The 16,002-nt window shown below is 36.8% G+C and overlaps 1 protein-coding gene across 1 annotated transcript; it reads right to left on the bottom strand.

The window, feature by feature from the left end:
- Positions 1 to 509: 509 nt before the first annotated feature.
- LOC582287 (replication factor C subunit 4) lies at positions 510 to 14,993 on the bottom strand. The gene is made up of 11 exons (XM_011665022.2): positions 14,945 to 14,993; positions 8,918 to 9,020; positions 8,518 to 8,596; positions 7,500 to 7,579; positions 6,891 to 7,010; positions 5,899 to 5,968; positions 5,122 to 5,195; positions 4,697 to 4,817; positions 3,584 to 3,709; positions 2,681 to 2,806; positions 510 to 1,606 (listed from the first exon to the last, which is right to left on the bottom strand). The coding sequence occupies exons 2-11, from the start codon at positions 9,016 to 9,018 to the stop codon at positions 1,436 to 1,438; spliced, it is 1,068 nt and encodes a 355-aa protein (XP_011663324.1). The 5' UTR covers positions 9,019 to 9,020; positions 14,945 to 14,993; the 3' UTR covers positions 510 to 1,435.
- Between the last annotated feature and the right edge of the window lie 1,009 nt (positions 14,994 to 16,002).

The raw sequence follows: 16,002 nt of genomic DNA, 5'->3' as shown, positions 1-16,002 counted from the left end.
GTACAAAATTTATTGGAAAATAAGTCTTTTCATACAAGGTTATAAAGGTGTCTTTTATTTTTTATTACATGTATATTTTACAAAGACAAAAAGAAGAAGAAAAAAAAGAATGGTTACAAAAACATTTGTACATATAGTCTAATTCATTGTGATTTCTATGGAAAGGAATCTTTATACTTTATATCTATCATGCCACCTCTGCATAGCTGACAGAACATCTCAAGTTAGCATTTGTAAAACTACACATAACTTTCAGACTATAGGAGTTATTATTCTCACATTTAGAATCAAGAGCAGACTAGCTGTTTTAGAAGTCCATTCCATCCAAACATTTAGCGCAGTAGGTTGAGAAATCAGACAAAAAGATATTCTTCCTATTACTGTCCACCCAGCCCCCCCCCCTCTTTTTCTTTCTCTCTCTGCCTCTCTGTCTATCTATGTATCTGTCTGTATGTTTCTGTCTCTCTTTTCTGTCTGTCTCTCTCTCTCACTCACTCTCTCTCTCTCTCTCTCTCTCTCTCTCACTCTCTCTCTCTCTTCCTCTTATATCTTTCTCTCCAGGAAGACTATTGCGACCCATGTCACAAAAGTCAAGTACTCCATGAGATAGTTTGGAAGAATATCATATTTGTACCCCAAGTACAAACGTCACCTGACAAAGTGAAAATAATTGCTCTTTATATGCAAAATATGATGGGAAATAGCTGAGAGGTTTGGACCAAACTTTCATGTGTGTGTAGCCCCATTCACACATTTTGGTGTTCAGTCAGGGCACAGGATTTTGAAGCAAGATTAGGTCAACTTCTTATCATCTTGACGATTCCAAAACATAGCAATATACACCAATACATAAATATAGCTTTCCTAACTGCTTCTGGAAAGTTTCTTTCACAATATAATGCCATGATCACAACACAATATTTTCTTTAGACAGACTGAAGCTCATAGCTCTACATGAAATATGATTTACTTGCAAGATAAGTGATCTTACATTTCCAGGAATGGAAAGTATTTTATGCTTCCAATCTACATTTTTAAGATAAGCTTTCAAAAGTGAGATCTTATTAGTGACGGTGTGCGGAATAGCAAAACATTTCATGAACATGTGATATAGCAAATACCCGTTTGGCATTCTGTGAATAGCCATTCATTACTACAAGCTATGTGACTGTTTGGTTCTCTTGAAAATGCAAGAGTATATTTTGATGGACAACAATGCAACATGATTAGTGTGAGATTTATCAAGGTGTGTCATGGTTTTAAAATAACATTTCACAACGATTAGTGTTCTCTACACTGCCCTTCAAAAGATTTTCCAAAATGGGATACAGCTCCATGAGCAATGTATACAATCATCTGCACATAGATGTTGTAGATATACATCACAATGTCCAGAACTAGTTGTAATCCATTCACATACAGCCCTAAAGATGTCCTAATTCTGTACAGTGCAGAACTGATCCATGGTCAATGTGAACAGATCCATGATTTGCAAGCCCTCGTCTGCTCCGTCACACAGCCGTTTGTCGATGACAGCGAGACGCTCAGCGATGGCAGATTTCTGTTTATCGGTCAGCTCACCTCTGTCCACTATGATGTCAAAGATCTGGAGCAAGAGATTCAGAGAAGTTATTAGAGCAATTCCAAGGTATTTTGTCCTATATGGGTTCTCACATGATTTGTGGAATTATTTCTATCAGGTAGTGGAAACCCCAGGTTTACAAATTAAAACATAAGGGCAGCTGTTTTTAAATATTTTTTAAATGTAAGGTACAAAAATTGAATGTCATGATTCAGTTATTTCACAATGCTGGACCACTCTCAAAATTTGTATGAGTTTCTGGGTTTACTGGACCCATTCCTACACCTGGGTGGAGAGTGGCAAATGTAGATTAATGTCTTGCTAGACAAAAAATCTCATAGGAGATAAAGATGGGTTGGTTGAGATTTTTTTCTTCTCTTTGCCTTTAAATGAGGTGTTTATTTAATATTCAACAAGAACATAATTTCACAAAAACAATTTAGCAAAACAATGGAACATCAATATTACCCATAGTATTTGTTCAGATATAACTTAGCAAATTTGCAGGAAAGTTCATATTTTGTACTTTCAAATGTTCATAGATGGGTTGGTTAAGATGGTATGGTCAGAAAGAAAAAAAAGGCATTGGCTTCTGAAAAAATGGATTTCCAGGTTGGGCTCAAAACCCTGTTGCAAACCTTACAAAACCTGGAAAGAGATGCTAGAAGAAGATATGAGGGGATCTGGTTTCACCCAGGTGAATGCTGAAGACCAGGGACCCGTTTCACAAAGCCTTTTTTCATTGACTAATGACAAAAATGAGTGACAAATCTGCTGATAACCAATCAGAAGCAAGGATTTCAGTAGCTTATAACAAAAACTGTCATTTGTCATTGATTACAAGTTTTGTGAAACGGGTCCCAGGGCATCGTTTCACGAAACCGTCAGAAGTAAAAGTTCATGGACATCCCATAGAAACGCCATGTTAATTCTATAACACACGTTTCAACAAGATGTCTAAGAGTTTAGACGGCTTCGAGAAACAGCCCGAGAAGGCTTGGAGAAGGGCCATGAGGAAACAACATTTCCAACATCATAGGGTGAGAAAAACTGACACTAAACAATGACAATTATGATGATGTCTGAAGGACTACTAACCTGGTTGACGACCTGTGAAGCCGAGTAGCCACCTTGGAGTAGTTCTTGGACCTTCTCGTCAAGCTTTTCATACGATCCGCCGTAGCAGGCCTGAATCAGATCGTCTATCATCTTGTCTGGGATCACCTTGAAAGCATGAAAAGGAAAAAGAAAAGAATACAAGATTTTGTTATCCATAAGCTGTTTATTTAAATTTCAAATTATAACATGCACAATTTCTTTCCACTTGTTACAAGTTGTCAAAGTATCAACATGAAGTACAACCCTTTAAATTTCAAGTTTGACCCCCTTTCCCTCTCTATTCAGCCTCCTCAGGCCATAACAAATACCAAAATTAAGATCACATTTTTGTAAAAGCTTCCAATTTATGGCAGCTGACACAACTTCATTATTTATCTACTTCCTACCATCACATTTTTGCCAATATCTTTGCAACACAGTATTTACATAGATACCTCTATAAAATTACATTTCCATATCAAAGGTACACTAGCTGTGGTCGGCATTTAGTAAAACCCTGATAAGATTCCTTCCTCACCTGTGACTCACCCCTGCTATCCCGCCGCGGCACTAATGTCCTTTGGCAAGACATTGATCTACATTTGCCACACTCCACCCAGGTGAAGTAAATGGGGACCTGGTAGGAATTTAGTCCTTGAAACGCAGCGCGCGTAACAGGTGCACTGCTAAAGCCAAGGTAACTATGCTGCTTTATTGTAGAGCGCTTGGAGACTTCTGATATAAGCAAAATATAATTATTTTCCTGTAGACAAGTTTTTAATAAGATGCCACCCTCTCGCTGAAGTCCAAGGATGCTCTCTAGGAATGTGATGGAGTTCCTAATTACAATAACAGAGCCCCTTGTCCCTTCCCCTCCCCTCCCCATTGACACCTGTCACTCACCCCTGCAATCTCATAAACATCTTCTACTCGGATGCCATCTTCTCGTTGAAGACGATGAACGCTCTGAAGGAAGGTGATAGATTTCCTCATATCTCCCTCTGACAACTTCAAAATGGCTTCCAAGGCCTGGGGGAGATCAAATGGAGATTACATTAAAACCACAGATTTAAAGACCCACTGTACTACTTGTAGCTACTTGCTCCCTCTACATAGAAAACAATGCATAATCAGTGACCATGGGTCCCCCATGATCCTCTTTTTCTTATGTTAATTGAGAGCTGAGTTGATGTGATAACCACCTGTCCAGTGACCTTGCAGGGTGGTGTAATCCCACCTATAAACTAGTACAGATAAGCTTTAAGCTCCGTCGGACAGATTTCCAATTTTCAAGCCACAATTTACCAACCATTACAGCAGATGCAGAATCTTGATTATAAACACTGAATAGAAGACACCATGCCTACTTGTAAGATTTACTGCACATAGCTAACCTTGTGATTTCTTGTAGGATTCACAGAGATAAATCTAAAAACAGAACTGATTCCTTTTGTAACTTTTCATTCCAGTTCTGTTTTGTTAAAAATGACTCATTATTTGATGTCACTTTGTAGTATGATTGCATACAGAACCGGTATATGAATTTGAAACAAAATGTACATACAGGTATCGAAAAACTCAGTGTCAATGATAATCATAGTGACGAAAAGAAATACAAACAAATGAGACAAATCAATGTAGTTATAGGAATCAAAGAGTCAAATTTGGTGGCTAGATGGAAGTCAAGTTGATCACAAAGGGTGGTATTCTCGAAAGCGTACTAACCTCAGTCCATGGTTTAATCCTCCGACTAAGTAAAGAATGCCAAGTGTCCATATGAATATATTTTTTTTAAATTTGATCACTAAATTACCATGATAACACAATTATTTTATAATTATACTGTTGTTTATCAATTATGTTATTATATTTCATTTAAATTTAGTAACAGATTAAATTATTCAAAAATATATTCATATGGACACTTGGCATTCCATACTTAGTCGGAGGATTAAACCATGGACTAAAGTTAGTCCGCTTTCAAGAATACTACCCAAAGATTTCATAGAAGTTTACCTCTTCGCCACAGTTGATGTTCTCCGCTTCACAGATCTCTCTCAGCTTCTTCCCCTGGATGGGTTTACTGAGAGGTTTGAAGCGAAACTTGGAGCAGCGGGATGTCAGAGGCTCAATAATTCTGTTACAAACAAAATGGAATTTAGGTGATTGTTTCACACCATATACATAAACAATTACAACTAGTATCACACTTAAGACAATAAAGACAATTTCTAATCAGCAAGATGAGTTTCTTTAATAGGAAAAAACAAACACTTGGAAAGGTTCACTACAATGCCTTAGCTGATATGTATAGCTGATTTAACCCATAGCCTATGAGAACTAGGTGGCTCATGTATTTACTCAGTGGGAATGAGAAAGTTTAGATGTTAACAGGTTAATATTTATTAATACTATTAATATGATGACAAAGAGAAACATACCTGCTGATGTAGTTACAGATGAGGCAGAACTTTGTGTTTTTGGATTGTTTCTCCATTGTTCTTCTGAGGGCAGCCTGGAACATAACAAAACAAACAACAAAAGAGTAAGATAAAAAAAAACACCAGAAAGCATATTACATCAACTTTCTCAAATCTTATAAAGGTCTTTAAATCTATCCTGGCAAGTTTCAAATAAGCAGGGCTCTTTTCAGCTCATAACAAACTTTATGTGGGGCCTTGCCTTCAGAGAGAGAAATACTACCGGTATGCCTCTAGATCTGAACCTTTCCCCAACACTTTTCATTGAGAAAACATGATTGGTCATCCCACATCATTCCTATTATCATTGCGATCTCTACCATAAGTGTACATGGTGTCAACCCTTAAAGTGTAGCAATCAACTAAAAAAGAAAATTAAAGAGCTAGAATAAATCAAATGGACTTTGAAAAAAAGGAGTATGAGGAATAACATCAAACTCAGCACAAGGAACCAAATTCAGACTTTGGTTCTGTACAGGCCCTCTTCTATGCGAACATTCTATTCCTAAGTCACCTTTTTTGGTTAATGAGATTGTATTTATACTTGCAATATCTTTCTGTGAAAGTAATATCTGACTTTCTTATTTTGAATATTATACAATGACAAAGTATACAGAACAAAATACTTGTTGGTGATTGGTAGACTTTAATTTAAAAGAGATCTAATTTTGAACAGACTCCAAGAGAATGGCTAGTATAGAGTTACAGAAAGACATGTGAGCAAAAAGAATTGGATACCTGAGCATCATAGGTCATTGAATCAGCCTCATCCAATATGATGATCTTGAATGGAGGGCAGGGTTTCCCACTAAAGAGAAACAAAACAAGATTAAACAACGAATGAAAGGAAATATCATTTGAGCTATGAATTACTGTAATACCCAAGTCATACCAGAAACAAAAATATTGAGAACCGTAAGATCATTTGTACGAAGGGTTTTGCGCCAATTAGAATATGCTTTAGGCTAAAGTAACCGGATGACTGTGCGATTTTAAAATAAAATCTGATGGGTTGTGAAAAAGTACCCACATGATCGTGCAGTCTTTTTCCATATCTCATGGTTTGCACAAATGATTGAAAAAATTAAATATGCAAAAGTTAAGACGATGGATGTATGCACACAGCCATTGCAAAATGCTTGGGTAAGGACTAAACATGTTGCTTCTCCCAGTGTTTAATATAAAAGTTAATTAAAAAACATAAGGATGTAATGTAGTCTAAGATCATCACACCAACATCTTCTTAAGATCCCCAAGACGCGAGTAGCCTGTAGTGAAAGGGCCTTTTCAGTCTCTTTTGAATAACTTCCTTAGAGACCTTTAAATCCACAAGGAAATCTCATCTTTTTGAACAATACCTGTACTTGGCACTATGACACTCGTCCAAACTCTCTAATACTTTCTATTTTTCTTGTGTGCCTCAGAATAGAATTGTCTAGATAGACGGCGCTATATAAATGCCTATTATTATTATTATAGGGAAAAGTGATGTACTAGATTTTGTAATCAAGAATAGTATTTAAGGGCTTTTCACACTCGCATTGAAAATATTTAAATCTTGAAATCAGCTTGTGGGAAATACCCTTGTATAACAATCATGGCCATTCAGTATTATTAAATAATTAATAATGAACTATTTTACACTTGCTATAACTTTTATACATTACTGATAGCGAACTAGGCCATAGGTTCAATTTATTCTGGGATTCAACGAATGTTTGTACACATACTCTGGTCTTATTCCACCTGCTGCTGTCTGAGCAAACTTCTTGACCTTGTCTCGAACGACCTGGATTCCTCGTTCATCGGAGGCGTTCAGTTCCAGAACACGGCTCCGATACATGTCAGTACTGATCAAAAACAAGAGATTTAAAAAATATGATTTTAGACATTTTTTTTTTCTGTCGATCGCCGGTACTAATAACTTTATCAAGTAACAAGATACTAATACCGGTATGCATTATTTTCTTCAATTCCCCATCTTTTCATCTGCTACTTTAATCTCCACTCTCTCTCTCTGTCTCTCCCTCTCTGTCTGTCTGTCTGTCTTTCTTTTAATCTCACTCGCTTTCCCTCTCCCTCCCCCCTCCCCTTCTCTCTCCTTCTCTCTCTCTCTCTCCTACACATACACACGCATGTCCATCATCAAACATATCAATCCAGAAAAATGTTTGATGAAGTGGCGAACCATCCCCCAAAACATTTACAGTCCAGTTTATATTAATTTGTGTATGACAGCTTTGGGTTATCTCTTCATTGTATTAGCAATTTCATTCACTAATTCTCTAGACCACTGGAAGCTTTGCCACACAGCATTCGCTACTTTGCAGATAACTCACCCAAACAGTTCTCTTGATGCAGCCAAAATGGTAGATGTTTTGCCTGTACCCGGGGGTCCATAGAATAGCATGTTAGGAAGCTGCAGAATAAACATTACAATTAATCAATAATCTCAATCAAATCAATTAAGGGGATAGTTCCGTTCTGTTTTCAGACTGCAAATGCCTTCAAAGTGCATGGTTATCGCTCTTATTCTTATCTATGACATTTCTAGTACCCTTTTAGAACCTAAAATTGCTATGAAGGTCATTTTAGACCCCCAAATGTGTGAAATTTAGCCAATACGAGCATACCAATTCAGCTCCACTTTAAAAGAAACATGGTGACCTTCAATTAATTATTTAATTAAAAATAACAATACATGGGTCGGCTGGTTGTGCGTAATATAAGCAACACGAAAATGCCAACAAAAAACCCAACATCAGCATTTGCTGAAATACAGCGTAAAAGGCGTTATTTCATTTTTTCCAATGGTTTTTTCAAATTTTTCAAATTTTTCAAAATATCCAATATTTGTGGTGGTGCACAAGTATTAGAAATCGTTATATTTCAGCCGTCTCTGAACCGATTTTGATCAAACAAAGATGATTTTGTCATTTAAATATTATGTTCTTTCAAATTTGACAATCAGTTTGTCATTATCTCACAAAAAATAATTTTGTGTAGCGCCCTCTGCAACAGAACTCAACTATCCCTTTAATCTTGAGAAACATAGTCTGCAGGCAAAGACTCTAATTGACGCTTTAGCCCGTTAACTACTGAAATGTAAAGGTCCCATAGGTTTAACACAGGGACCACCAGGTTCCCGTCAGGAAAGGGTTAATACAATTCCATGAAGCCTTGGGCAGACCTAAGTCAGTCTCTGGCTGTGTCAAATAAGAACAGCTACAGTCCAGGGTGTAAGGAGTGCTGTAAGACTTTTTTTAGTTTTCATAGTCTCACAGGTCAAGCAAACTGTCAATGGTTTGTGCCTGCATACTCGGAGGAACACACTGGACACGTGTTGAAATAACTTACATCTGCTCCTTGTAACGATTTCTTAAGAACAGCAACAACCTCATCTTGATAAGCCACTTCATCGACAGTCCTGGGTCGGCTAAAATATCAAGAAGAAAAAAAAAAAAAAACTTTCTAAATTGAAGAATAAGACAAAGATAGGCTTTTCTTTTGATCTATTTATGTATTATAACAATGAAACTTTGTTATTTTCATCAAAGCTTCATATTTTCAGCACAGTAATATTTCTAATATATTATGTAATTGTCTAGCCACCTAATAGAAAGCCCAAATTAATAATTTAATACTTCAGTCGAAAAGGGTACATGAAGTAAAATTCCCACTTATTCTGATAAACATCAACATTACACCTAGATTAATTTGATACATGTGTGTTAAATAAATGAAAGAATCGTCTTACTATTTTTCAACCCAAGGAACTTGTCTCTGTTTAGTGGATCCTCCTGTTGAAGACGCTGCAGCCTTGGATTTAAAGCTACCTCCTTTAAGAAAAGCATCCATTTCTAGGTCAGAAGAGGGAAAAATAATTTATCAGAATCCTCTTTTATTTTTCTAGTGATAGCATCAAAATAAAGTTGTATAATAAGATACTAGATTTAAAGGGGAAGTCCACCCTGATATTAAGTTGGTTTTAAAAAAAGGAGAAAAATGAGAGAAACAAATTAGTAAAAGCTTGAGCAATATTCCGATTAGAAATAGAAAAGTTTTCATTTTTTTAAGTTGTCATTTGTGAAGAAAATAAATTGACAAAACTGTCATGATTCAGTGCGACGTACTCAAATTTGCAGAGCTCTCTACAAAAATTTTCATAAATTTTCATTTTCTTACTTATCGATGCACAGGTTTTATAAAAAAAAAAATTATTTGCAACAATATGAAGAACTAATTTAAAAAATTGTGTGAAGTAGGGTAGCGTGCCCAGTATTCGGTCAGACAGCCATTTCAACAGCTGTAACAATTTAAAAATAATTTATGAGCCCCGAAACTTGCACAAATCAGGCAGCTGAACAACTTTTCTTAACTCTCAAAATTAAATCAGATTTAGGGCCCCGGAAAGATCTCCAACTTAGCTCGAAATTGGTCAGTGTTGCACAACTTTCTGCACTTCCGCGTTCTGTTAGCACATGCGCTAACATGCATAGCCATATGTAGAAGTCTATTGCGAAACAACTACGAGTGCTGTCGCAATGAATTTAGTATGTGTGTGAAGAGAATCACTTCCGTGTTTACTCCATCGCAGCGAATTTGCAAATGACGCACTTGCAGATGTGCAAGAGGTATTTATACGATACCCTTGCCATGCAGTATCGCTCGTCCAGTATTCGGTCAACGCATTGACATTCAGTGCTTTATCGCGCAATTGTGTGAAATTGTGCGCAAATGGCAATGGAGATACCACGCACAAATCATGTGACTGAATTCTATTAGGCGCGACTGAATTCTGGGCAGAAAAATGCTCCGTCTTCTTTTGGAAGTATTTTGCTTCATACCCAATTCTCATTCCCTCACACTTATCATCATTCTATATTTTAAGTGACTATAAAATCCTGTTAGAGGAATAAATTTCTTTTCTTTTGATGGGTAGATTGCCAAATAAAAGAAGTAAGAATTCAAAATATAAGCGATTTCCTATTAAAGATAAACTTTAGTACTGGTAATGCGATGCATTTTGAAAGACAAGGTGTGGAAAGGATCAGAAACAGTTGATCATGTAGCATGTAAGTATTGGTGTGCACTGCAAGGTTCTGGAGTCATCAAAATCATAATAAATTTGACCGAGTCTTGGTAAAGTAACAAGCACTGTAAACAGAAAGCTAAATATGGGACAACACACATGGTGTCGGGGCTAGTACTACTACTACCTTGATATTTTTGTCTTTCTATGCTCATTACTCAGCCAGTATACATTTTCTTCCAAAATAGTTTGGCACATGTCATTTATTTGTAATCTTGAAAATTCAGTGTAAGTTTTGTTTGATTCTGTGAGAATTAATTTTCTTTTTTTTTACCAGAACTGGAGTTTATCTTTAAGTGACCAAATACTGGGCACTCTACCCTAATCTACCGTAATGTCTCAGCTCCTCATTACGGTAGAAAACTTCACATAGGCACGCACCCGCTCACAACCCAACATCAGTATGCACTTGTATTGTGCATTGATTTGCCGTGAAACCTAACCTGTGAAAAAGTCTACTATTACTAGTATCAATGTTTTTCCGAAAAATACTCAGAAAATAACAAGAAAATTGACATGAACAGTAGGGGCGCTGGTCCAAGAATGAGGATCGTCCTCATAAACAAGGATATCCTCATAAACGAGGACAAAATGCGTCCTCAAAAATAAGGGTCGTCTGCATTTTCGAGGACGTTTTTTTTCATCGGCGCTCTGGGGGTTTCATGTTACAGAATGGCCTGCTGGCGATGCCAAAAATAGATTCCCCGGGGGAAAATAACCCTAGTTTACCGTCTACTTTTATGGGTTGTTCGTCTTCCCAAGGATTTATTGCTTATAATGTGAAAGTCTCTGTACAATGTCAATGTAAATTGCATCAAGAAAATCATTGCAGAATCCGTTTTTTGCATCGCCAATGTGCCGATCAAAAATATGAAACGTCTGTAAAAATGCAGACGGTCCTTATTTTTGAAGACGCATCGGTCTGTGTTAAAGGTAAAGACCAGTATTGGAAACGCCCCAATTTCAAAAAATGAAATGGAAGCTCTCATTACCAATCATGTGAAAGAATATGTTTTGACTAATACATGATAATAACAAATTTGCCGGGAAACCGCCTACTAATTCATATATTTGGTAAATTTGTTTCTCTCATGATCTGTGAAAGATATAGGGTAGTCCCATATACATCTTTCTGTGTATAGTGCTTGTAACTTTACGGAAAATGGGCCAAATTTCTTATCATTTTGATGATTCCAGAACCTTGCAGATGCTAGATGCTAGATGATCAACCTTTTCTGATCGATTCCACAACGTTTCTTTCACAATGCAATTGCATGACCATAACTGGTCTTTACCTTTAAGGAAGACGATCCACGTTTATGAAGACGATCCTTATTCTCGGACCAGCACCCCTACTGATGAAAGTGAAACAGGTAATAAACATAATGACATTTAACTCATGATCTTTATTTGGACATTTCATGAATATTTACTTCATTTTTGGTATGTTTTAGTAGGGTATCTCCACGCCGGAGTTACGGGTCAAATTTTTGATAGGTTTCTGAACAAGCGCCGAAAATTTAGGGTGAATTCTAAATGTATGAATTAGATCTATGATAGGCAAATTCATGCAAAAAAATATATTAAAAAAATTGACTTGAAAACACATCACACAATTAGTCTGAACTGAGTCAGGAGCAAATTTGAAGAAATTATATTTTTAAATGTTGTAAAAACAAAGATATAAGAAGAAAACTGACCAAGTATCTGTACTAAAAATCGTACATGTAAAATTGGTCGTAGACATTCGACAGCTGAATATGACGCGCACGGTTGCATTACGTGCGTTCTCGAATCCAAAATCGTACCTCACACACACAATCTCGCCATACCGCGAATGGTCCGTCTTGGGGAGCTAGCCGGCTGAGAGTTTGCAGCGATACCAACGCAGCTTCGGAGCTCCGCAGCGCGCCATTTTAGCGGGACTCGGAAAGGTTTGCGATGGGAAGGCAGCGGCCTAGCTTTTTGCCCAAACAACGCTAGATCGGCTGCTGGCAAAATGAAAATAACTACGATCGAGAACATCGTCGGTTTCTTAACTTTTCAGTGAGATAATTCTGAATTCTAATTGAGACTATATAATAAATTAAATCGACAAAGAAACCTCGGTAGAACTCTTATAACTATACAAAAGCTTGTTTATTTCTTCATTTGACATTTTGTTTTCGACCATTTTTTCGTGCGCGAGTCAATGTAAACTATGTATTACCAAACTTTCAACACGCAAGGAACGGGGAACACTCGCGGACCTTGTAACAAATTTGTTGCAAAAAAAAAATTTCAAGGGTGATTTTGAAGCAGTGGAGAACATTGGCGCTGCAATGCGCAGAAATATACTTGAAAGAAACTTAAAAAAGAATACCTGAATTTTCAGAAAATCGTATTTGTATTAGTGTACCTAGATGTGACTTGTTTATAAATCAGATTTTATGAAGATTTGTCGGGAAAAAATGTCAATTTTTTCCATTTGGTGGTCATTTCTAGGCTAATATTTTAAAAGTTGCATCAGTATAGTAATGGGCCCGATGTTTCTCTTATCGTACTCGCATGTTATTTCTACATAGACTAGACCTACTTAGATCTAGATTAAACATAGGATGGTTAAGGGTAAGACCAGATAACATTATAAAAAAGATATATCCTTCCACCCTCATATCCAAGTTTTGGGCTGATTATTGCCGACCCACCGCAGCAAGGCCATTCAGATTTTCGTACGCACGCAAAGCGCCCTCTAGTGCCCCATGAATGTGCCTAGACCTATCTTATGATTATGAATGATTGAACATTAAATTAGGGAGGCCAATGCCCGGGCGTAAGGCTTCTACACCTACGATTTGTGCGCTCGTCGCCCACTTCAAAAAATTAGCAAAGGGAAAAAAATGATGTAAAAATAAAAATTGAAGAAAATATGAAAAGAAAATACAATTATACATTTCACAACATACCTATAATCACGGATCTGTAACAGTCTTTCACCATTTGTTGACAATCTTGCAGATTTTGACGTTTTTTAATCCAATAATTGTGGTTGCAGACGACCTTGACGCACTCGCACCACCGACTAAGAAAATCCTAGAGGGCGTAGAGGTTTGCTCACTAAAAACCTTCTCATTGGCAGAAGGTAGACCCTAAAAATATGGGATCCGTTTTGAGTAAAGAACTTTTGATAGAGATCAACATTTCAGATGTTCACAATTGCCACTTCTAACAACTAGAAAATATAAAGAAAAAAGATTATATCTTTTTAAATACAGATTTTTACAAACTGAACATTCGAAAGTAGATAGAGTACGATGTTTCTGTCAATCTTGCGTTGGTTTGAGCCCTATAGCTACATCCATCTCAAAATGAGAAGGAAAACAGTGAACAGTGACGTCATTGTTCGCGCCAAAAATAAAGGGTATTGCGACATAATCTGAGCTCCGGTCAGAGCGTGCCCAAAGCGTAGTCTTATTTATAGACCCTAGTACCTTATTCTCACAGCACTAGATACGAGTGTCGTGCAGTAATGTATGAGAAGTGTTAAAAAAGATATTTCAGTAAAAAAAAAGTCTACGTGAGCAGTCTATACTCCAATTGAGAATTGAAATGAAAGCCATGATTTGAAGGTGTGTGTTGTATATGATACATGGTTAGTGAGTGTGTATGTTACGTATAGCGAAAGGGAGAGAGAGAGAGAGAGAGAGTGAGAGAAATATTAGTACACGTACGTTGCATGCATGGATGTGCGCTATGATTGTGTTCGCTGCAAGATGGATTTTAATTGGACCTCGTAACTTCTCGATCGTTGATAATAAGGAATACTCATGAGGAAATCAAATTATTGGAATACACATCTAAGGTAAATATCAATGAATTATATATATTTCTTTCCTTTTTTGAACCATCGTCTTCGGCTCGTAGTAGTAGAAGATGTAATCGTTCGCACATTGATGGCTGGACTTCAGCCTGCATCGGGGCTTGCCTGTGTCGGTGGAGGGATCAACTAAGAAGAAGAAGGTGTGTACGTGTGCGACCGATTCAAGGCTAGCCGCTGTTGAGTGATTGCACTTTCGCGCGAAGTTTTAAACTTCATCATGAACTTTGTCCCTCGGGCCTGTCTAATTATGAACGTAACTTTGCGACATGAAATATAATTGTTTCAAGGCTCTTACGTACGGAAAGGCGTAGAAGGAAATGGCTACAAACCAGCTGGATATCTCCTATTTGATGGAACCTATGGAGTCGGCAGATGGGTGGATTTTCTTAGTGAAAGTAAATGCTTTCTTTTAATCTTAGTTTTAGTATAAACAAATTAGTAATTAAAAAGTTAGATTTGGGCATTGGCCTCCCTAATTAAATTTCCTATGCTTAGATCTAGAATCTAGGGAATCTAGACTATACATTGTTGAATTTATTTTAGTACAGGGCAATTGGGAGGGGAGCTCGCAAGATACGTCACATAGCTGCCAATGTGTGTTTGATTGATCGCACCTTCAAAAATTCATAACTTTCAGTTTCACAGCACTTTAACATTCACGACAAACATGGATATCAACATATGGGACCGATCCTCAAAATATTACACGAAAGGGTCTAGATCTAGATCTCTAGATCTAGTTAATTTTAAAATGCGTTTTTAAACGAATTACACTCAAAATAACCATCTCAATCATTACAATGGAATGTATGTCATGTTTGACTCGACCTCACCTAATAATAATACGTCAAGCTTCAAATCGCTGTAGACTAATTGCGTATTTTTTAGGGGTGAAGCTTTTCTTCACACACCTAATCGGAGATGAAGGTAGCCCATCCAATGTGTAAAAATTGCCAATTTGATAAGTGTAAGGATCGCATTGTACACATACAACAGCTATACTACACACACGCAATATATTCTTTGTGTATTGTATCCGTCAGGCATGATCAGTGCAACGATGGCTGGCTACCAATTAAAATAGGCATTGTGGTCGGATATAATGAGAGTAGATGATGGAGGGGGGGGGGGGGGGGTTAGGCGCAGTACTTAGGGGCAAATCAAAGAATTATACTAAGACCTCACCTCATGTATGTTAGAAATTAAAAAGTTATTATCTTCTTTTGAATTGCAATATATCCCCGCACCATAATTATAAGTCATGAATGAATGTTATTTGTCATAGTCTATGTTATATATTTGAAAGGTGGTACACGATTCAAGCTCTATTTGCTTATGTTTCATCACCTTTGTGTGTTCTTTCTTCAAACTGTATATTAGTTGCAACGTGTGTATGATAAATCATTGTTATATTCTTTTTCATGTGAAGTCAATTCAAATGGATTGTAAAATTGAAATGATTTGTTATATTATTTTATATTCATTTTCATGCGATGTTAACTTCAATGAATTGTGAAATTGTGAACATGCATGCATGCATAAATAAATAAATAAATAAATAAATAAATATGCCTTCTCTGGGAAAAGGGGCATTGACTCTTTAAATACCAAATCACAGAAACTATTCACCATTATGTCACCGTCATGTACATATTTTCTATGGATATATTTTTTAAAATCTCAACTCTTTACCACATCAGCGTCATGTACATGTACATTGTCGATGGATAAAGTGGAATATTTATTCTTCACCACCCTACGCTAACTTTTCACGAACCTAGCGTCATGTGCAGTGTCTATGGATAAACTGGAATATTAACTCTTCACCATCCTACGCTAACTTTTCACCACCCTAGCACCATGTGCATTGTCTATGGATAAACTGGAATAT

Source organism: Strongylocentrotus purpuratus, unplaced genomic scaffold, assembly GCF_000002235.5.
Source record: "Strongylocentrotus purpuratus isolate Spur 01 unplaced genomic scaffold, Spur_5.0 spur5_scaffold_12, whole genome shotgun sequence".
In the NCBI taxonomy this organism is placed as follows: Eukaryota; Metazoa; Echinodermata; class Echinoidea; order Camarodonta; family Strongylocentrotidae; genus Strongylocentrotus; species Strongylocentrotus purpuratus.
The sequence above is the reverse complement of the archived record's forward strand: the minus strand, read 5'-3'. Positions and strand labels throughout refer to the sequence as shown.

Coding starts and splice junctions, on each gene's coding strand:
- LOC582287 (XM_011665022.2), bottom strand. CDS start 9,018: ATGGATGCTTTTCTTAAAGGAGGTAGCTTTAAATCCAAGGCTGCAGCG. Junction 5,969..6,890: donor GCAGGTGGAATAAGACCAGA/GTATGTGTACAA, acceptor GTTTCTCTTTAG/TGGGAAACCCTGCCCTCCAT. Junction 5,196..5,898: donor CAATGACCTATGATGCTCAG/GTATCCAATTCT, acceptor GTTATGTTCCAG/GCTGCCCTCAGAAGAACAAT.